The following is a 22705-nucleotide window of genomic DNA, read 5'->3' as shown; positions in this document are numbered from 1 at the left end:
CATGTGAGAGTGAGACTACATTACCGCCAGTCGATAATGAATTCTTTGTTGAGTAAAACCATATGCATATATATGACATGTTTAGCAATCATTCAAGCGCTCCATGATTCCAAATTCTAATAAATTATGCTTAAAAAAGCAAAATACATGGGAACGAAAGTAGATAATTAAAACAAATATACAAAGAGAGAAAAGATCAAAAAATATAAATTTTGGAATTTTGAATGCATAAAAATACGAAATGAATAAATATAAGTAATATTATATATATAGAGAGAGAGTTATAGACAAGAAAGAAAGACCTAATGGCACAACGTCTTAACAACACCACGCCATCATAGAATGCAATAGCAACATGCCAACATTGTGGCAGACCGCTCTGCCTAGCTTGTAGTATGAGTAGAACCTTGGCCGAAAAACCATGGCAGATCTGTTATAAAAGAAAAACAATACTAAATAGATATTAGATTCAGCTAATAAGTTCAAAACAAATGATACGATACTGTAGGGAGACTTATAAAAACAGACATAATGGCACACCATCTCAATAGCACCAAAATCAAATCTGAACGGATATATCCGACTGATGTCCGAAGGGATACCGCACAAATATTATCGCTCATCGTCAATGTAACGGTCTAATTTCTCCGGTCATAGTAAAAATTTTTATTTGTTAATCATCTAATCTTGTTGGCTACCATGCATTGCATTAAAAAAAAGTACGAGAATCTGACAAGTTTGAGATGTGACATCTACCGAACTTTGGCCGCTAAGGCCTTGTTTAGTTCCATAACATAAAGTCTTTTAATGTCACATCAGATATATCGGCACACATTTGAAGTACTAAACATAGTCTAAAAAAATAAATTACAGAACCTGTCTACAAACTGTGAGACTAATTCATTAAGTCTAATTAATTCATCAGTAGCACATAGTATAGCAATTAGTATCTAATCATAAACTAATTAGGCTTAAAAAATTCATCTCGTGATTTTATAATCAAACTGTGTAATTAGTTTTTCGTCTATATCTAACACTACATGCATGTGTTCAAACATTTGATGCGATGAGATATAAAATTTTTAGATGGAAACTAAACAAAGCCTTAGTTTTGTACTTTCCTATTTGGACCTAGTCAATCTTTTGACCATCAATGGTCAATGCTCAGACGTATAGTGTCACAAAAAAATTATCTGCCACTTACTCGATAAAGCCTTTGTTGAATGTCACACTCGACAAAGAGCCTTTGGTAATTTTTTTGTCGGTAAAGGGTTCTTTGCCGAGTGCCTCAAAGACTTTGCCGAGTGTCTTCTATCGGGCACTCGTCAAAGATTTTGACGAGTGTCTTCGGGAGCCCTTGGCAACGAAAAGTTGCTGGCAATTTTGTAACTGACGGTCGCTTTGCCGAGTGTTCTCTGGGCCAGCACTCGGCAAAGGCGAAAAAAAATTTCCAAAAATTATTTGCCGAGTGTCCTCTTTGTAGGCACTTGGCAAAGATTTTTTTTTGATTTTGTAGGCACTGGGCCAATATACGACCTTTCGACACTTTTTTTATACATTTCAATTTCTCTCCCAGAATTATTATCTCAAAACTCTAATTTAGACCTTGTTTAGTTCAGCCCAAAATTTAAAAACTTTTCGAGATTTTCCGTCACATTGAATCTTGCGACATATGCATGGAACATTAAATATAGATAGAAGAAATAACTAATTGCATAGTTTATCTGTAATTTACGAGACAAATCTTTTGAGCCTAGTTAATTTATGGTTGGACAATAATTACCAAATAAAAATAAAAGTGTTATAGTACCTAACAATTTTTCACCTCTTCAATTAACAAGGCCTTGACTCTCTCGTGAGACTGTGCAGGACGGCTAATGTGATGCTAGGTCGGTTAATATAAAAGCCGTTTTCAAAATAGCTGGAGACAGATTTCAAAAGTTGGAGCAATATAAAAGTCTAGTTTCTCGGTTGAGGGAGGCAAATCTAGGGCCTCTCGCGTAGCCGTTTTCAAAATAGCTGGAGATAAATTTCAAAAGTTTGAGCAATCTAAAAGTCTAATTTCTCGGTTGTGGGAGGCAAATCTAACTTGCATTGTGTAATACTCGAGGGACATTAGGTGCTTTTTCGACTTGGCAATGACTAGGGCCCATTTGGATGGTAGAAACGAATCTGTTTCTCACATGAATCACCAAAAATGCTTGGTTCCACATCGTAAACTTAGTCGTTATGTTTTGAACACATGCATGAAGTATTAAATATAGATTATTTATAAAACCAAATATACAAATTAAGACTAATTTATTAAGTCTAATTGTCCATGATTTGATAACATGTTGCTACTGGACCATATGCTAATGATGGATTAAGTAGGCTCAATAAATTCGTCTCATGATAACTGATAGATTATATAATTTATTTTTTTATTAATATCCGAATATCTTATATGACACTCCATTTAACACCTCAACTTTACTCGCTGGATGGGAGAATCGGAACGGAACCGATTCTTTTTCCTTCGTAATTCGAAGTGGCGACAGAGTAGTTTGACTCAGGGATTCGCCCGTCCCCTCATGCACGCTCGCCCGACCTCTAAGCCTCTGGCTTTGACCACTCCGCCCCGGCACATCTCCGTTGAGACCTGCACGCGGTAAAGTTTATTTAGCCTATCAGTTCACAATCAACCATTCGCATTTCCAGGAATCAAGGTTCATATATAGTAATCTGCACAGACCTCTCCAATGGGCTTCCTAAACCTGACGACTGCTTCCAGTTTATGGTATCAAATCCAGTTATTGGAGACCCCTGAAAAGGATGGTATCCTGATCAAATTTCGTATTGTTATCTAGTAATAGACTGGTAGTGCTGTAAATTATAGAACCTGCTGGATATCTATGCCACTGCTCACCAACTGGTTTAGTTTCTGGACGTGTCTGGTCTGGTCTGTAAGGGTTGATCCCTGTTCAACGACATGCCAAAGGTTATTAGGCCTTGTTTAGTTCACCCTGAAAACTAAAAAGTTATCAAGATTCTCCGTCACATCGAATCTTCTGGCACATGCATGAAACATTAAATACAGACGAAAATAAAAACTAATTACACAGTTTAGCTGTAAATCACGAGACGAATCTTTTGATCCTAGTTAGTCCATAATTGGATAATATTTATCACAAACAAACGAAAGTGCTACGGTACCGAAATCTTTTCACTTTTCGGAACTAAACAAGGCCTAAGTGTAGTTGTTTGTGGTGTTTGTTGATTTCTAATATCTCTGTTTAGGCTCAAATTTTTTGGTTGGATACTGTAGCATTTTCGTTTTTATTTGATAAACATTGTTCAATAATGGAGTAACTAGGTTCAAAAGATTCATCTTGTGATTTACAGTCAAACTGTGCAATTAGTTTTTATTTTGATTTCATATTTAATACTCCATGTATGTGCCGCAAAATTCAATGTGATGGAGAAACTTGAAAAGTTTTTGGTTTTTTGGGTGAACTAAACAAGGCCTTATTTTCATCCCTACTTTCAAATGACAGTTGCTCTACCTGATATATTTCTACATGATCTGTAAGGCTAGACTACTTGCTAGTAATATATAAGGCTACGTGCAGTCTATGTTTGTTTTCAGGTCACATGATCTATACCTACATAAATTGACAAACGGCCGGGATGGTTTCGTATTTCTCACATATATATGGCTGGGCATAGCTGTTGAAGAGGACGACAACAGCTAAGATGCTTAGCCGAAGATTTAAAACAAAGGGCAGGTTTGATACAGTTCACAACAGCTTCATAAGCTGTTGTGAGCTGTTTTTTTTATCAAACATTTATTTTCAAAATAGCTTCATAGGTGAAGTTGTTTTTCCCCTCCTCTCACAAAGATATAAGTTTGGATGCAGCTGAGAAAAGTAGGTTATTGCAGTTTTCTCTCATTTTTTTCTCTCAACTATGCATGAAGTAGTTGGTGAAACTTAAATATTTTTTTCAAAACAGCTTAGCTTCATCTAGAAAGTTCATCTAGAAAGTTGTTTATGAAGTTATTTTCTAAAAAGTTAAATGCCAAAAGACCAAAGATCGATATATACAATACTCCCGGACCAACACCAAAGCCATAGCTATATACTCCGTAAGCTAAAAGCCAACAACGTACAACAGCCTACTACAGTACAATCGGGAGTACTATATAATAAGTTCCCGGGCCGCACGAAGAGGAAGGTGCAATGCAACGACGATTATACGTAGTATTAGGCAGCAGCAGAGCACACAGGCAACAGCGCTAAAGCTTGGCAGCCCCCAGCCCCAGCCATGGATGTCGTCGATGCTGCCACTGCCACTGCCAGCAGCATCATCCTCGCCGGAAACGCAGACAGTACCAGTAATGCAGTAGTAGCCATGCTCATCACCCTCGTTGCCGTCGTCGTCGTCGTCCTCCTCTTCATCACCACGATGTCGTCGTCAGTCGTCGGCACAAGGGGCAGCAAGCAGGGCGATAACAATAAGCTTCCCCCGAGCCCACCGGGGCTTCCATTGCTGGGGCACCTCCACCACCTCATTCGTCCTCCCCCGCACCACGCCTTCCACCGCCTCGTCCGCCGCTACGGCCCCTTGGTGTACCTCCGCCTCGGTCCTTCAAACCACGCCGTCGTCGTTGGCTCCGCCGAAGCCGCGCGAGACCTCCTGAGGTTGGAGGCCAGCATCCCCCAGCGGGGACACTCGGCGGTGACCAGCCTCCTGGCGTACGGCACCGCCGGCTTCGCGTTCGCGCCCTACGGCGACCAGTGGCGCTTCATGAAGCGCCTGTGCATGTCGGAGCTGCTGGGAGCTCGGACGCTGGACCTGCTGCGCCCCGTCCGCGACGGCGAGCTCGCCGCCGTGCTGCGGGAGGCGGCGGCGGCGGCGGGGCGGGGAGGCGGCAGCATCGACCTCAGCGCGCAGCTCATCGCCATGGCCAACAACGCCATCATGCGCATGACGGCCAGCGCGCTGCCCGACCACTTGACGGAGACGGCGCGGCACTGCGCCAAGGAGGTGACGGAGCTCGTCGGTACCTTCAACATCGCCGACTACATCTCGCTCTTCCGCCCATTTGATCTGCAGGGACTCGACCGGAGGGCGCACGAGGTTCACGCCAAGTTCGACGCGCTACTTGAGATCTTGATCAAGAAAAAGGAGGAGGCACGTCGTCGTCCACAACCGACGACGACGCCGACGACGACGGAGGCCAAGGACTTGCTGGATATACTCATGGATGCCGCAGAGGACGAGAACGCAGAGGTGAAGCTCACAAGAGAGAACGTAAAGGCCTTTGTCCTGGTGAGCCTTCGATATCTTATACTTCTATAAAGCTAAACCTCACTATCTATTTCTCATAATATACAAGTTGTAAACAATCTACTATCACATACTAATAAAAATCCACTAGCCCATGCAATTATATTGTAGTGTCCACATCAGCAAAGTCATTTTATTTCTCTCAATATATAAGTTGTCCAACCAAGCAATATGCATCATCATACACAACTAAAATCCACTAGCCATACATCGCTTCCAATCGCTTTCCATCGCCTCCACTAAATATTATTTTTTCTTGATTTAATTCGTTCGAGAGCAATTTAGTCATTAATTACGCACAGGCTCTCACTCCACCACCCCACGCCTGAACTCCCCGGTCTCTCCCAAATCACACACAGCTCGCATGTTTGGCTGCCGCCGCTGCAAGCCTGCTCTCCCTCGACCTTGCCCTATTGCACAGTGCCGCCCTGCCCTCGCCCTTAAACATTGCCGCCACTGAGCCTATAGCTCCTACCTCCTCCCCAGCGCCCCCGCCTGACGTGCTGGCTCCATGCCCCTACCTGTGTCATCATCGCAGACGCCGAGGCGCCCTTCCCCCACTGGTCGCCTTCGCCGTTGACAGTGCTCGCCCCTGTGCCCGCCGTCGATAGCGCTCGCCCCCATCCTCGTCGTTGATAGTGCTCACCCGTTGACCCCCACCCCCCGTGGAGAACTCCTATCCGTGCCGTCATCGCAGACACCGAGGCGGCCTTGGCCCCCACTGGTCGCCTCCGCCGTCGATAGTGCTTGCCCCCGTGCCCGTTGTCGATAGCGCTCGCCCCCATCCTCGTCGTCGACAGTGCTCACCCATTGACCCCCACCCCCGTTGGAGAACTCTCAGAAGTGGAGAACTTAAGAAGATTTCACTTTAGTACTTGAATCATACACCCAAACTATGCTACTCAAAATATTATTTTATTTTTACAGTTATAAATTTACCCTTGTACCCTTCATTAAAAAAAGAAAGGAATTACCACTCCTCTATTTAGGGTTCTATTCCCCATAATTTCAGAGACGGTGGAAGAGGACGTGACGCGTATGATCCACCGACCATAGACACATCTATCGCCTCTCATCGCCTTAATCCCATTGTCTCTCATCGCTTTTTATGTTCTAAGTCCATCGGTTATAGATACACCAATTGTTTCTCATCGCCTCTCCAACCATTATAAAAATATTCATAATTGTAATATCTACGTAAGCAAAACATATAAGTATTTTATTTTGTCCATATCATCATACCATATAATCCACTAATCTGCATTCCCACAGCAATTCTCCTAGTATATATGCATGCGCTGCCGCCGCGTGTACGTGTATATATGTACGTGCATCACTTGCATATATATACTCACAGTAGGTACCTTACCTACGTACGTGTACAGGACATCTTCACGGCGGGGTCGGACACCACAGCAACGACGGTGGAGTGGATGCTTGCAGAGCTGATGAACCACCCAGCCTGCATGGAGAAGCTGCGAGCAGAGCTTGACGCCATGATCGGCAACTCACGGCTCGTCGGCGAGGAGGACGTGGCGAAGCTGCCCTACCTGCAGGCGGTGCTCAAGGAGACTCTTCGCCTGCATCCGCCGGCGGTGTTCGCGCTGCGGGAGACCATCGACACGGTGCACGTCCGTGGCTACACCATCCCGCCCAACACCACCGTCATCTTCAGCGTCTACTCCGTGGGGCGTGACCCGGCGCACTGGGAGAAGCCGCTCGAGTTCAACCCGGAGCGCTTCATGCCCGGCGGCGCCGGCGAGGGCGTGGAGGTCAATGCGCAGAGCATGCAGCTCATGCCCTTCGGCGGTGGCCGCCGTGCGTGCCCCGGCATGGGATACGCCGTGCAGGTCGTGCCGGCGTTCCTCGCAGCGCTCGTGCAGTGCTTCGACTGGTCGGTGCCTCACCAGCAGCAGCCGCAGGGGGGAAGAAACGACATGGCGGCGGCGGCGCCGCCGCCGGCACTCAACATGGACGAAAAGAAGGGGCTTGTCTCGGCTCGGCTGCACCCGCTCGTGCTCAACCCTACGCCGCGCCTCCATCCTATCCCCATGCCTGCCTCCCTTTGCCGGCCTTTGATTTGAGAGCCACGCTCAAGATGGTAACTCCATCTCATATATATATATATATATATATATATATATATATATATATATATATATATATATATATATAACACACGCGACAGAGTTGCGAAATAATCGATCTAATAATTGTTCCATGATTTCAACTACCTCACTGTCAGGGGTCAGAACATAAAAATCTTTCGCAAGTGTATTTCTCACAACTATGTGCTGCAACTCTCAGGTTATCGAATGGCTTTATTCCATCGAAATTAATCTCACGTCCTTTTGGATCGGACAGATATGCAAATTTTAATTGTACTCTGATTTTTGTTTATTACCTACTAGTACGTACCATGCTCATCTTTGTTCATCGTTTCGCATATACTCCCTTCGTCCCAAATTATAACTCATTCCAAGAATCTTGGAGAGTCAAAGTTTTTCAAGTTTGACCAAATTTCTATAGCAAAATAATAATATTTTTTGTACCAACCAAGTATCATTAGATTCTTTGTTAGTTATATTTTCATAGTGTACCTATTTTATGACGTAAATCTTTATATTTTTCTCTATATTTTTGGTCAAACTTGAAAATGAGCTCTCCAAGATTCTTGGAATGACTTATAATTTGGAACGGAGGGGGTATTTTTTTTCTTTGTTAGAATGACGTATAGGTTTTCTATCTACTCATGGTTAGTACTATTCCTCTTCTAATCTTGATTTGAGATTTTCTTTCCCTCTCCCTTTTTCTCTAGATTGTCTCACCGCCGTCGTAGCCGAATATGAAGACGGTGCTGACTGCTGAGACGATCTGGAGACGGTTAGTACTATCTCAATCCAAAGACCGTTGTACACTAATTTCTCTCTCGAACGATATCTCTGTGATGTATCTCTCTTCCTCTCTCTTCACAAAAGCAGATCCTATGTGTCATGGAGGCCTCAGCAATCAGCTAGCTGGAGCCTGTAGGCATGGGGGTTGGTGGCGGTCGAAGAGAGAGAGGGAGGGGCTCATCAATGCCAGCGTTTGGAGAGGGAGAGGCGCGGGTGGCCGGTGGTCCTTGTAGCCGAAGAACCCGCAGCCACCTACGCTCCTCCCCACCCATGCGTCGCTGTCAATGGAGGAAACTAGGGTGCTGTTGGCGGGGTTGAGGGTTTGGATGCCCAAATCCACCACTCCCCACGCTCGATGGCTCATGGGGCGACTGGATCTAGGGGCTTCCCTCGCAACTAGGAGCTGATGCTGGAGGAGGAGGCCATCTTGTTTGGGCAGCGGAGGATGCCGTTAGTGCTTGGGTGGCACGGGCGCATGCGGACCGAGGGGGAATGTGGCGGCGGTAGCGGCTGGCGGATAAGCTGGAGCATATGCGTGAGGGAGATGCCTATGGGTGAGGGGTATCTGGTGTCTTTTTCCAATTGGTACAAAAGTCTCCAAAAGTCTGGCTAAAATTAGTAGCCAAATTCTATTGTTTAGTCATTTTCTAAAGTAGAAAACTTCTTAAAAATAAGAGATTCACAACAGCCTTGCTATTTTACAAAATCATATAGCTTGTGTCAATGGTTCTATATATGGCCAATGAAAATCAAGGAATGGTCAATTCTCTATTTTACAAAACTAGATAGCACATCTGTTGTAGTCTATCTTTTGTTATGCAAATTTTAAAATAACCTCCACAACAAAAATAATCAAGCTGTTGGAGTTACTTTAATGAGATAACAGCTAGTCCAAGCCTTGGATAAAGTTTAGCTAGCCTACCTATTAGTCCACCTATTTGGATCCTCAAGAACTAAACTTTAGCAGCTAGTTGTTTGCCCAAGGGATTCACCAAATAGGCCCTCAAGCTATGTGCTAAAATTGCGCAATATTCTTCATCAAAAAAAAATTGCACAATAGTAGGGAAGTCGTCTTAGCGTAGTAACTAGCTCTTACTATTTGCGGGTGCCATAAGCAGAGATGCAAACTTCATTAACGGTAAATGCTGTTTATTAAATAGAGATTATCAGCCGTCTGATTTTTAGATTACCAAAGTAGTCAACATATGTTTCGTCAAAAAAAAAAGTAGTCAACATATGTATCTTATATATTATGGACGGCCGTGTCTTACATGCAGATCAATATTGACAGGGCCGGCAACTGATAGCTACCCATCTTCAGCTAGGGTTTTGCATTTCTATGGATCAAGAAAATTATATTATGTATTACTGAGGGAGATGACCTGGGAAATGGAATGCGACCGGCACTGCCGGCCGCTCCGAGCCAGCATTGTTAATTTGCGACCCTCCATATGTCTCGAGACCCTTGTATAGTTGTATCAATTAAATACAAGTAAAAGAAAAAAAAATATTTTGTCCTATTGTTCAACAAAGTAGATACTTCTTGGTTTGCTTGCTTTAATCTAGGAGAAAAACTGTAACCAAATGCAGTGGCGAATCCAGCTCCAGAAATGACCTAGAGTGTCTTCAACCTCCATCGGATACTATAGAAGCCTCTTTTTATTTTATACTAATGTCTAAAATTTCCATAGAGTTTCAGATCAGACCTAGGACGGCCGCCCTGGCTCGCCCTAGTGGTGGATCCGCCTTGCCTATGACCAAATGAAAAGGTTTCCAATCATACAAAGAAGGGCAAAGCTCTTCCTTCTTTGGCAACATCTATGGAGCACGGAGGCGTTAAGAAGTCAATTCCCTGCGCTTCACTCTTTCGAAAAAAAAATCATTTTAGTAAAGATGCTTCAGCTGCTGTGGGTGCAATTCCTCAGGTCCTTCACTTGCAACTTCTACGCTTGAAGAGACTACCTTGTCCAATGATAATGGTACCTAGTGGTACAATTAAAGAGAGATTTACTTGTATGGCCCTAAAAAATGTCTCTTTCTTGTATGTTTTTTTTTTAAAAAAACTTCTTTCTATGACCCTCAAACGAAATTTTATTCCTTCTATGGCCTTCCGTCTGTTTTCAGCACTTAACGGTGGTAAGTGGAGTGTAAAAAGACCATAATGCCCCTAGCGTCAAAAAATTTTTCACAAAGTTTGGTTTGTTTCTTGTATATTTTGAGTAATAGTAAACAAATTAATTGACAATTTAGACATTATAATAGTATATATTTGGATCACAATAAATATTTGAACAACAGTACAGTGTGTGCTAAAAAATTTCATTTATACAAGAAACAAACCAAACTTTGTGAAAAAAAATTCATGCCAGGGATATTATGGTCTTTTTACCCTCCACTTAACACCGTTAAGTGCTGAAAACGAACGGAAGGTCATAGAAGGAATAAAAGTTCGTTTGAAGGCCATATAAGGAAGTTTAAAAAAAGAGGTTATACAATAAAGAGGTATTTTTTGAAGGCCATACAAGTAAAATCTCTCACAGTTAAATTGTGTTGTTTGGCAGGCTGAATCAAAAGATATTTGGGTTGGCCCAAATAAGTTTTGTGTAGGCCCTAAACAACATAGAAAGAAGTGATCTGGTCAAAAAAAATTCGTGCAGCCCCAAAATAGCAGCAAGAAAAAACTAGGCTAGCCTAAACAACCTTATGCGGGCTCAGCGTAACCAAGTTAGGTTGGGCCAGAGTTAATAAAATGTGGATATGAGCCAAAAAAAAACATCAAAACAGGAAATGGGCTAGGCCAAAATTTAGCCACAATATTAGGCTTTGCCCCGCCCAATTCGGCTAGCTGAAATTTCAGCTGTTGCTGATACTGACTTGTTGGGAGAAAAAAAAACTATTTCATGGCTAAAAAGTATGCTGATAAGTTCAAGCGAATATAGCAGCCCCTCAATTTAATTTTGTGGCATGATGTAAGGACTTGTGACTTAAAACCCAATGTTGTAACATTTTGTGACATCAAAACCAATGTTAGGCCTTGTTTAGTTTCCAAAAAGTTTTGTAAAATTTTTCATATTTTCCGTTACATCGAATCTTACGGCACATGCATGGAGCATTATATATAGATTAAAAAATAATTAATTGCACAGTTTGATTGTAATTTGCGAGATGAATCTTTTGAGCCTAGTTAGTCCATGATTGGATAATATTTATAAATACAAACAAAATGCTACAATGTTCATTTTGCAAAAAAAAACTTGAAACTAAACAAGGCCTTAATCTATGATATAAATAGCAGATATTATAACGCCCGCGGATGCCCTGGCGTCGGCGTGCAGCCTGCGTCCCTAGCTGCGTCGTGGAGGTGGAGGCGGCGTGCGTCATGGAGGTGGGAGGCGGCGTTAGGGACTGGGAGATCGTCGTCGCAGCTGTCGTCGTTGGAGGGGTCGTGGGAAGGGAGGGGAGGGGAGATGCTGCAGGGACTGGGGCGGCGGCGGTGGGGGAGGATGGAGGGGAGCACCTGGTGCGGAGGCGACGATGGCGGCACTGGAGACGGAGATGGGCTGAGTCGGTTTTTTTTCTTTTGTCTCGGACGCGTTACGAGGGAAGCCGGAGGAAAGGTCGGGGTGAAGCGAGGGAGCTGACGGAGGTTTGATTTGACGCAAAGCTGAGGGTGTGTAAGGTCGTGATCATACTTCTAATCTGGACCGCTAAATCTGTAAGACATGTGCTATGAGTCGTTGATCTTGCAAGTGGAATTTGTCTAGAGAAAATTTTAGTTATAGTAGAGATGCATGCGTCTAAAAATTCGATGTGATAAATAATCTTGAAAAAATTTTAGAATTTGAAATGGAAGTAAACAAGACCTAAACTATAGGTGCTTAAAAAAATAGCGCAAACAGGCCACACTAGGCCTGAGCTGCCCTATGTCTGGCAAGGCTGACAGGGCCTAAACTAGGCCCTGCCCGCCAAGGCTGACAGCAGCTTTTCACCACGCCACCACAGCACCGGCACGGCACTCTACCTGCACTGCTGCCAACCCTAGCTGTTGTTTAGACCTTGTTTATTTTCTGAAAAATTTTGTAAAATTTTTCAGATTCCCCGTCACATCGAATCTTTAGACGTATGCATAGAGTATTAAATATAGATAAAAATTAAAACTAATTGCACAGTTTGGTCGGAATTGACGAGACGAATCTTTTGAGCATAGTTAGTCCATAATTAAATAATATTTGTCAAATACAAACGAAAGTGCTATTATTCCTATTTTGCAAAATTTTTTAGAAGTAAACAAGGTCTTCGCAAAAATTTTCAAGATTCTCCGTCACATCGAATCTTTGATCGCATGCATGAAGCATTAAATATAGACGGAAATAAAAAGTAACTGCACAGTTTACCTATAATTTTAGGCCTTGTTTAGTTGGCAAAAACTTTTGTTTTTGGCTACTGTAGCATTTCGTTTTTATTTGACAAACATTATCCAATCACGAAGTAACTAAGCTCAAAAGATTAATCTCACACATTACAGGTAAACTGTGCAGTTAGTTTTTATTTTTGTTTATATTTAATGCTCCATACATGTGACCAAAGATTCGATGTGACGGGAAATCTTGAAAATTTTTGCGAACTAAACAAGGCCTAAACAACACTGGCAGTCGAAACAACCGTTGGGATTAACGGGGCCGTGGCCGCACGGCGGTGGGACGATTGACGAAGGCTAGCCGGAGTAGTTGCTCCGCCGCTCCCTCCGAGCTTCGCCTGCATCGTCGTGTGGGCGCGGTAGGATAGATTCTGCTGCTCCGATCCCTGATCCTGAGCCTCTAATCCCATGTATCTCTCTTCCGCTGTTTTCCTTTGCTCTCATTTCCTTTCCATTTTCTTAATTAGATTACTATTATCGCTTCTTGGATTCATTATTTGGAGAAATTCCTTTTTTTAGATTAGATTTTCCTTTTCCTAGTCTGCATTTGCTGCCGTCGTCACACCGTCGGCGATAATGGCGTCGTCGTCGTCGTCGGCCCCTGATCTGACGGTGGCGGACGAGGATGTCCTCGAGTGCGGTGTCTGCTTCCTCCCGCTGAAGCCACCCATCTTCCAGGTACACACTCCGCCGCCGTCGATTCCTTCATTTTCCAGGTACACCAGCTTCCACATGTCTCTCTCTGTACATACAGTGCGCCCGGGGCCATGTGTTGTGCTCGCCATGCTCCGACAAGCTCAGGGACGCCGGCAAGTGCCACCTGTGCGGCGTCGCCATGCCCGGCGGCTACCAACGGTGCCACGCCATGGAGCGCGTGGTGGACTCGGTCCGCACCCCGTGCCCGCGCGCGCCCTACGGCTGCGAGGCCAGGCCCCTGTACCACGCGCTCCAGGACCACGTCCTGGCGTCGTGCGCGCACGCGCCGTGCCACTGCCCTGCCGCCGCCGCTGCCGGCGAGCCGGCGGCGTGCGGCTTCAAGGGCTCCATACCTGCGCTCCTAGACCACGTCGGCGGCGCGCACGGCTGGCCCTGCACGACGGCGCGCTACGGCGCGCCGTCCTGCTCCGTCCATCTCCGCGACGGGTTCAACTTCTTCGTGTCCCACTCCCACAACGTCGACGAGCATGGCAGGAGGTACCTTTACCTGTTCAACGTCGTCCGCCATGGCTTCTGCCGTGCCGCGTCGGTGATCCGTGTCTGCCCTCGCGTCCCCGCGGTGAAGAGAGTGAAGCTCGTGCTCTCATTCTCATACCCAAAGAAGCGCGAAGGGATGAACGAAACCCTTGTCAATGATCAGTTCTTCCATGAGCAGAGAATAGAGTTCAGAGTGGCGTGCTCTGATCTCTCCGATGGTTTGCCCGACAGCTATCAGCTCATTGTGTCCAAATACTTGCTCAGAGACGATGACGACGATATGGTAGTTGTCGTTAAGCAGATTTTCAGTAGTGTTTGATATTAATTTATGATAAGTTGACAAGCTAAAATTCTGACTTGAAATAGTCGTCGATCGTCGTGGTCGTCAGTTGTATGGCCGGTGGGTTAATTCTCTAGTGAGGCTTTGTTTGGATGTTGTCGAATTCACTTAAATCCATACATGTGTGTTGGTGTGGATTGGGGTAGAATTTAGTTCAAATTCCACTCCAATCCACCTCAACCCATGTGAATTGATCTTAATCCGACTACATCCAAACAAAGTCTGAGTTTGTATTGTATCCATGTGTTCTAATGGCATGGATTGGTGGTAAACATACAGGACAATGTCCTTTGCTTGCCTAACTTTGCAACTTGGCTTAGCTTGCCTATAACATTGGATTTCAAATGCCCTTGTGAAATATGCATGGTTTTCATCGGCCACTCATGTATCCTCTATGATTTCATATCCAAAAAGATACCCTAGTGACAGATTAATCGGTGTATAGGCAATTATTCCTCTTGAGCAATTGTCATGAGTAAATAAAATCCACATTGTTTTTTTTTGAGGGAACTGGAGGGGTTTACACCCCTACAGAGAAGCTTAAAATTAATTAAAAAAAGGTCTTACAAGGTTAAAGAGAGAAAGAAACAGAACATAAAGGGGTCAATTAAGAGACCAAAAGGAAATAAAAAAGAGTAGTAACAATACTACATAAAGAAGAGCTAACAGAGATTTGCTATCCATAAATCTAAATTTGGGGAATAACCGAAGAAGTAGCAATCGGGCTTCATCTAGAAAGCTTTGCTTTGCCACTGGAAGGGACAGGGCCACCTGACGAAAGATTAAGTCGTTCCTTGCTTTCCAAATCGTCCAACACATAAGGAATAGGTGAATTAGAGACCCTTCTGTACTTGTATTGCATAGAGCACAATTGTAGCTCTGTAGCACCATGCGTTTCCTTTTCAAAAGTTCTCTAGTGCTCAACCTGTCGTTCAACAGTAACCAAAAGAAAATTTGGTTGACAAGAGCTTGCCCACATCCATTTGAGAGATGGGATGCTTATATGTCTTCTTGACTGAGAAGTTGCTAGTATTCCAAATGTAGAACCAAATATCAGGGACATTGCTAGTTACCATGTTCTCCATTATTTCCTGAAGCTGCCCCATCTGTAGAAAGGCCTCTTGAGAAAGAGGTACGGCCTTGTTTAGTTCCATTTTTTTTTGGTTTTTAGGACTGTAGCACTTTCATTTTTATTTAACAAACATTGTCTAATCATAAAGTAACTAGACTTAAAAGATTCATCTCATGATTTACTGACGGAGAATCTTGAAAAGTTTTTGATTCTTGAGGTGAACTAAACAAGGCCGTAAATGAAAAAGATCTTGAGTCTGCCGTAAATGAAAAAGATCTTGAGTCTGTGTAGTAGTCAGACCAGCAGCAGTACTGATTTCTAGTTGAGCACATGTCCATCATGGTAGTGGAAGTTTCCGTTTCCTTTTAGATAATGGAAATTTCTATTTACGGATCATGTGGCTGAAAACATACAATGAGCATAGCCTTACATTGCCCAGTATACCAGGTACAGCAGCTGCCATTCAAAAGTAGGTGATGCAAGCAGTGTTATTAGAAAAATCAACAACTCCACATGCAGAGCATACACTTTAATCATTTGCCATGTTAATTGAACTGGGATCGACCCTTGCAGAGCATACACGTCCAGAACGGCAGAAACTAAACCAGTGGTGGCCGTGGCATAGATATTCAGCAAAGTTCTATAATTTACAGCACTAGTTAAGACTAACCAACACCGGTCTATTCCTTGATAATAATACGAACATTGACCTTGATACCATCCTTGTCATAGTCTTCAATAACTGAATTTGGTACCACAACCTGGAAGCAATCGTCAGGTTTAGGAAGCCCATTGGAAAGGTCTGTGCGGGCTACTCTAAACCTTGATACCTGGATTTGCCAATTATAGATCACCGGATCATTGCCGCTGAGGCTGCAGCTGCCCTTGTGCAGTGAATATTGAAGCTGGCATTGCATTTCCTTTGAGGTCGCTACCTGACCCCCGCTGCCCGCAGCGTGTGGGTCTATGCAGTGCACAGAGATGATGCGGGCATACGGATGCCGCGCCACAGTCATCAGGAGCAAGCACTGGATGCTGGCAGTGGAACTTTGATTCTTGTTGTCTGTGGAGCAATCAGCAAGAATGAAATTGAAGCCATCATGGAGGCAGATGGTTAATTCGTCCTCATCATTGGGCTTGACTGTGGTGATGCATGGCCATTTGTGCGCTGTGCTGCAATGGTCCAGGAGCGCAGCCATGGAGCCTACAAAGCTGCATGCCTCACCAGGGCAGTGGCATGGTGCATGCTCGCAAACCAAGAGGTGGCTTTCTTGATCATAGTAGACCAGCCTCAAGGCACAGCCATGGGCAGCATATGCGCATGGGACGCGGATGGACTCCACCAGTTGCTCCATGACATGGCACCGGCGGTATCTGCCGGCGACGGCTCTACACACAGGGCACTTGCCCGTGGCCTGGAGCTTGTCACGGCATCGTGAACAGACCGCGTGCCCCACGTCGCACTACATATGCATGTGTCATCAGCACACATCAAAAGGTAAATCATCCATGAATGAACCAACATATACAAAATATGGTCAGAGACAAAGCCAGTGGCAGAAATATTATAGTGTCAATGCTGTGGATGGTGTTGATTACTTTTACATATAGATTTATATTGCAGCAGGGTCGGAAAAGTATCAAGAGCTATTGTTAGAACAAAGACAATTAGCCCTACTCCTGGATGCGCGAAAAGGAGAATTATATGCTCCAGCAAATACAGAAACAATATTATTGTAAGTTGGCTGCTGGGAAGAAAGTTGTGGAGCAGTCCAGCAGTGTTCCTCCTAATCAACTTGTCTAATTGGACTCCAGTTCTGGGATATTAACATATTCCCTTTTCTTAAAAAAATCGGACTCCAGAATCAGAATAGCAAGATTGCTTTGGTTTCTTATGAATCTAGAATGTCAGTCAACAGAACCAGGTAGGACAGTTTCTAACCCACAACCATAGGCTGATTCTTAGTTAGAGTTAGAGGTGCCCTGTTTTGGATAGGCAAATCTGATTTGAGGAGGATATATCGGATCATTTACTTCAGCAGAAACTATGGATGGTGATTGGTGAGTACCACTACAGACACAAACATTATCCTGGATGGTTGTAAGGCAAGAATCAACTGCACATATGCTGGGATGTAGTGTCTTTGTTTCACGACTTGTGCAGTGGGAAACTGAATGTCTCAAGAATGAACTACGGAATTATTTGTATCTGCCAAATTGTGAAAATGATGCTAGGATAAAACATTTTTTAAGGGATGTATAAAAATATTGATCCACAAGGTCGCTGAATTGCAGTTAGAAAATGAACTAGCGTCTCACCTCAATATTGGAATTTATCATCTGATCATAAGGTTTTAGGAATCAAACTGGTTTCATGCAAAACAGGAAGATATTAGAATTTAAAAGGGATAGCCGTAACACATGACATCTTAAGGTGTTATGGTTTCAGAATAAAATGAGACCATGATAGAAAAAAAAACTTGAACAAAATCTTATAACTTTCAGGAGAGCATTTTTCTTCTGGAAAAGACTTTGAAAGCCTTTAACAGTTTTGTGGGTTAACTAGGTTTCAAACCTTGTAAGTCGGGATCCTTGTGGTAATCACGTGAGTAAGGGTTTGCAACACAACAAGGTGACTATCTCCTTTACACTTCGTTACTGCTGCTGATGTTTCAACACAAAGTATCAAACAATGAAGGGCAGTAGGGAAGGTACGTGTCTTTTATGGGGCCAGCTGATCCCAATAAAATTTATCAAACCCTAAACAAATATCCTGTTTACCATAAGCTTTGAATGAAGATTTAATGCAGATTAGGTCATAACTGATTGAGGTATGGTTTAGTTTCTATCTGATGTTTTATTATTGGAGGAAAAAAATGCAGACCTTCTATGAGATTTTAAGGTATCAATGTGTCATTTGAGCTCTCATCTGCGGTGAAATCAGCTTTGAACATAAGGAAGAGGATTAGTAGACCAGTACTAAATTATATTCCAAATTGCGGGAGAAAAAAATGTGTCATTGCAACACTTTTTTTTTTTTGAGAAATAAACACAGGGAGTCATTTGTACACATAAAAGAAAACATTTTGAGTTCAGAAGAAGCATCAGGAGACGGGATTTTAATTTGGGCAGGCTGTGCTCGTGTAGAGTACCTGGAAGATGGGGGGCTTCAGTGGGAGATAACACACGACGCAGTCGAGGGCGTCGGCGTCCACCAACGACGCCGCAGCGCTCCCTGGGTGAGCGCGCGACTCTGACGCCGGCGCTGTTGCAGGAGCAGAGGACCCTCCGCCGCCGCCGGTGTCGACCACGATGGATCTTGCTCGCTTTTGCTTCGGTTCACCTCCCACTCCCCTTCCTGCTCGCTTCGCCGCAGGATCTTTGGATCCCGAGTCCTGCAAAGCCGCCATGACTTCCTCGATCGCTCTCTCCGCGTCTCTCGCAGCCTCCGCTCTTCTCTAGCTTGGACAGTACGCGTGGGCACGGATGAGTGTTGGCCGTGGGCGTAGGCTTTCGTGGCCAAGTAGCTCGGCTGCTCGGGCGGCCGCGTCCGAGGCCTTCGAAAATATTTTGAATTTCGGTACTATACCACTTTTTGTTTGTTTGCGATAAATATTGTCTAATTATCTATACCTATTTATAAAAGGAGAAAATTTCAGTCTACCACCTGCCTATCCGTTCCGTATGTTGTATATCGTTTCGGTACGTTGTAGATGAGGAAAAAAAATAAAAGATTTTCTAGAATTCCCAATGCAAAATCTTCTATACACATTAGAGCATATTAAAAATAAAAAAAAATACAGGAGCTTAAGTGTAAATTTGTCAGCCAATCGGCCGTCCGTAGCATCACAATCGGCCGTACACAGACCGGAAGAGGAAAAAAATAGAACCTTTTTTAGGATCCTAATGCAAAATTTTCTATAAAAAATAATAAATATATAGTAATTCATAGAAAAGTCTAAAAATTACAAAACAAATTTTGTTTAGCTCCACATATTTAGATCCATATAGTAAACAAAAAAAATCATATATTTTTTTGCTGGTAGATGCTTGTCTATGCTTTTTAGTGTAAAACTAAAATTGTAGTTATCTTGCTTCAATTATTATGAAAATTTTATAATAGCCTATTTAATGTGATGCTTGATTTGTGGTAAAAGTTTTAGCAACAAATCCTGTATATCTTACTGATTTACTAATTTAACTAAATTTATGTTTGAGGATGCTTACACTACCTTTGCATGATGTGTTGTTATGTAATATGAACACTTTATAAGTCCATGTGTTTATAATCTACATACATTTAACTGATATATCATATTCATAGAAATCCTAATCTATTCTCATTTTTAATATAATGCAAAGGTATATGAAAAGGTAATATTAAAGTAAGAGAAGGTTTGACTAATTTCTATTATTATTATTAAATAAATATGTCTCCAAGCTATATATTATTTTAAATATTAACTATTTAATACCATAGATGTCATGGTTATTAATAAAATAAATTATAGACTTTAAATTTTATAAAAAAAACATAAACATAAATAGAATGTAACATTATGTCATAACTTTCTATGGCCATTTGATACTTTTCCCCCGTTGCAACGCACAATAAAAATCAATCTCAAGATTTACATAGACTTCGGCTTACCAATAAAAAGTGTATTGTTAGCTTCTTGTCTTTTCACGAACAATACACAAATTGACAGAAACTTATACAATCTATATAAAATCGAAATCAAATCTAAAAATCATAATTCAAAAGTTTATTAGGCTCCTTTCAACGAAAGAGTATAAGGTGTCATTACGCGTGAAATAAAAATCCTAAAAAGTCTAAGAGCATGTATATAAACTATATATGGACAGTCTGCTTCAATGTCAGTTGTAAAAGCTTAAAAATTGTCAAATTTAATACAAAGGATAAAACACAAATAAATATAACAAAATGCTCATTTTTTACAAACGTCTATTTGCTCCCGTAGCAACGCACGGGCATATTTTGCTAGTAAACTAATTAAGATTAAAAAATTGTTTCCTGATTTACAGTTAAATTGTGTAATTAATTTTTATTTTCATCTATATTTAGTGCTTAATATATATGCCATAAAATTTGATGTGACGAGAAATTTTAGAAACTTTTTATTTCTCAGGTAAAACTTTAAGAGGCCTGAAAGGCCTGACATTGCTTGTGCTGGGGCGGAGTGGTCAGAAGTTACAGGTTAGGCGAGCGTGGGCGCAGAGCCCGAGGATGCCATCGCTTGGCTGATCACTATTCACTGACATCGCTTGGCTGGCTGACCGTATATAAGTGGTAAAATCGTAGTATTTTTTTTAATATATTTAATAAATATTGTCTAATCTTAAACTAATTAGACTTAAAAAATTTGTTTCGCAATAAGTTATTATTTTTATCTATATTTAATGATTTTTATTTATATTTAATGCTTATGCGCCGTAAAATTTAATATAACGGAAAATCTAAAATTTTTGGCAAAAATTTTCGGATTTAAAATTTTTGGCAACATTTTTCGGGAACTAAACAAGGCCTAGATATACTCAAAATCTCAAAAGTTTATAAGATTTAGGCCTTGTTTAGTTTCCAAAAATTTTCAAAATTTTCCATCACATCAAATCTTGCGGCACATGTATGGTGCATTAAATATATATGAAAACAAAAACTAATTGCACAGTTCATCTGTAAATCGCGAGACGAATCTTTTAAGCCTAGTTACTCCATGATTGAACAATGTTTGTCAAATAAAAATGAAAGTGCTACAGTGTTGTTTTCCAAAAGTTTTTGCGAACTGAACAAGGCCTTAGTTTATAATTGGATAATATTTATCAAATTCAAACAAAAGTGTTACAATGTTAAAATGCAAAAAGATTTTGTATCTAAACAAGACTTAAGTTCAAGCGAACAGGCTGGCGTAGGACATATTATTGTGATTCAGAAATTATTTTACTAAAAATAACTATTTAATATAATGTCTTGTTTAGTTTTCAAAAATTTTCAAGATTTTCCGTCATATCGAATCTTTAAACGCATGCATGGAGCATTAAATATAGATAAAAGCAATAACAAATTACATAGTTTGTTTGTAATTTACTAGACGAATTTTTTTAGTCTAGGTAGTACATGATTGGATAATAATTACCAAATACAAACGAAAGTGCTACAATAGCCAATCAGCTATAAGAGATTATCCAAGGTCAAGCTAAGTGAGTCTGGCGGAAAAGGTGAGATCAATTCTTATTAATTCCAGCCTCACTAGTATACCTATGTATACAATGGGTTTCTATTGGCTGCATGAAGGTACCCAAAAGAGGTTAGATTCTGCAAGAGGTAGATTTTTTGGCTGCATGGGTTGGTAATAGAAAGAAGTATCATATGGTGAAATAGGAGGCCCTAGCTACCCCAAAAGATTTTGGCAGTTTGGGTTTTGCAGATACAAGAGCTATGAATACAACTCTCCTGACAAAGTGGTGCTATAAACTTGATAGAGGCGATGATAGTATGGCATTGCAAGTTCTAAGGAACAAATATCTGAAAGGTCAAAGTATATGTCAGAGCAAAATTAGAGGTGGCTCACAATTTTGGCAAGGGATTATGCATGCCAGGGAATGGTACGAGAGAGGAACAAGATGGATGGTGAGCAATGGAAGAAGAATTTGGTTTTGTCAAGATGTGTGGTTAGACAACTGCCCTTTAAAGATCAGGTTCCGAGACTATACAAGATCAACAGGTAACAAACCCGGTCAGTAGCAGAGATGTTTGCGGTAGATTGGGAGCTTGACTGTAGAAGAAATTTGGGTCAGGAGGAATTCTCTAAGTTAATTGTTTTGCAGGAAGCATTAGAGGTGATACAGATCACAAAAGAGGATGATAGCTTAATCTGGCTCTAGAATCTTCAGGCAAATTTTCAAGCAAGTCTCTATATAGACTTATGGTGAATCCTGGAGAAGTGGATGTAAGAATGAGAGATCTTTGGGAAATTAAGCTTCCACTGAAGATCAAAGTTTTCCTTTGGATGTTATGGCGTGATAGGGTGCAGATTGGAGAACAACTAAAAAAGAGGAAAAGCAAACACTCGGAGCTTTGCAAATACTGTGGGCGACTGGAAACTAGAGATCACCTCTTCTTTAACTGTAGTATAACCCAGATTATTTGGGTTTAGGTGCGGGTTAGCCTAAGATGGAATAGGAGGCCTACCTCGATGACTAACTTCCAAGATATGCTTAACACTAGAGAGATTAAGATATCTAAGAGTGTTAACTTCTTTGCGATAGCTAGTGTTGCTTGGGCTGTGTGGTGTTTAACAACAAACTTATCAAAACTCCCAAAGCTCTTGCTTACAAAGTCTTGGCTCTGTTGAAACAATGGAAGAAGATTCTCAAGATGAAGGACCAAGAGGTGATGGAGGACATTCTGCTGAAGCTACAGGAGGGATTGCGAGCAT

The 22705-nt window shown here is 42.1% G+C and overlaps 3 protein-coding genes across 3 annotated transcripts; 2 read left to right on the top strand and 1 right to left on the bottom strand.

Annotated features, from left to right (window-relative positions):
- LOC8069513 (cytochrome P450 93A3) lies at window positions 4306-7415 on the top strand. Its single transcript, XM_002440568.1, has 2 exons — window positions 4306-5313; window positions 6717-7415. Exons 1-2 carry the CDS (start codon window positions 4306-4308, stop codon window positions 7413-7415), a joined length of 1707 nt encoding a protein of 568 aa, XP_002440613.1.
- Window positions 11539-14155, top strand: LOC8075994 (E3 ubiquitin-protein ligase SINA-like 7). The gene is made up of 3 exons (XM_002440567.2): window positions 11539-11745; window positions 13183-13320; window positions 13397-14155. The coding sequence occupies exons 1-3, from the start codon at window positions 11539-11541 to the stop codon at window positions 14153-14155; spliced, it is 1104 nt and encodes a 367-aa protein (XP_002440612.2).
- LOC8075993 (E3 ubiquitin-protein ligase siah2) lies at window positions 15680-18719 on the bottom strand. The gene is made up of 2 exons (XM_002439256.2): window positions 18401-18719; window positions 15680-16711 (listed from the first exon to the last, which is right to left on the bottom strand). The coding sequence occupies exons 1-2, from the start codon at window positions 18656-18658 to the stop codon at window positions 15929-15931; spliced, it is 1041 nt and encodes a 346-aa protein (XP_002439301.1). The 5' UTR covers window positions 18659-18719; the 3' UTR covers window positions 15680-15928.

The sequence above is a fragment of the Sorghum bicolor genome, chromosome 9 (genome assembly GCF_000003195.3).
Source record: "Sorghum bicolor cultivar BTx623 chromosome 9, Sorghum_bicolor_NCBIv3, whole genome shotgun sequence".
Lineage (NCBI taxonomy): Eukaryota > Viridiplantae > Streptophyta > Magnoliopsida > Poales > Poaceae > Sorghum > Sorghum bicolor.
Note: the sequence above shows the minus strand (reverse complement) of the source record. Positions and strands in the feature narration are given on the sequence as shown.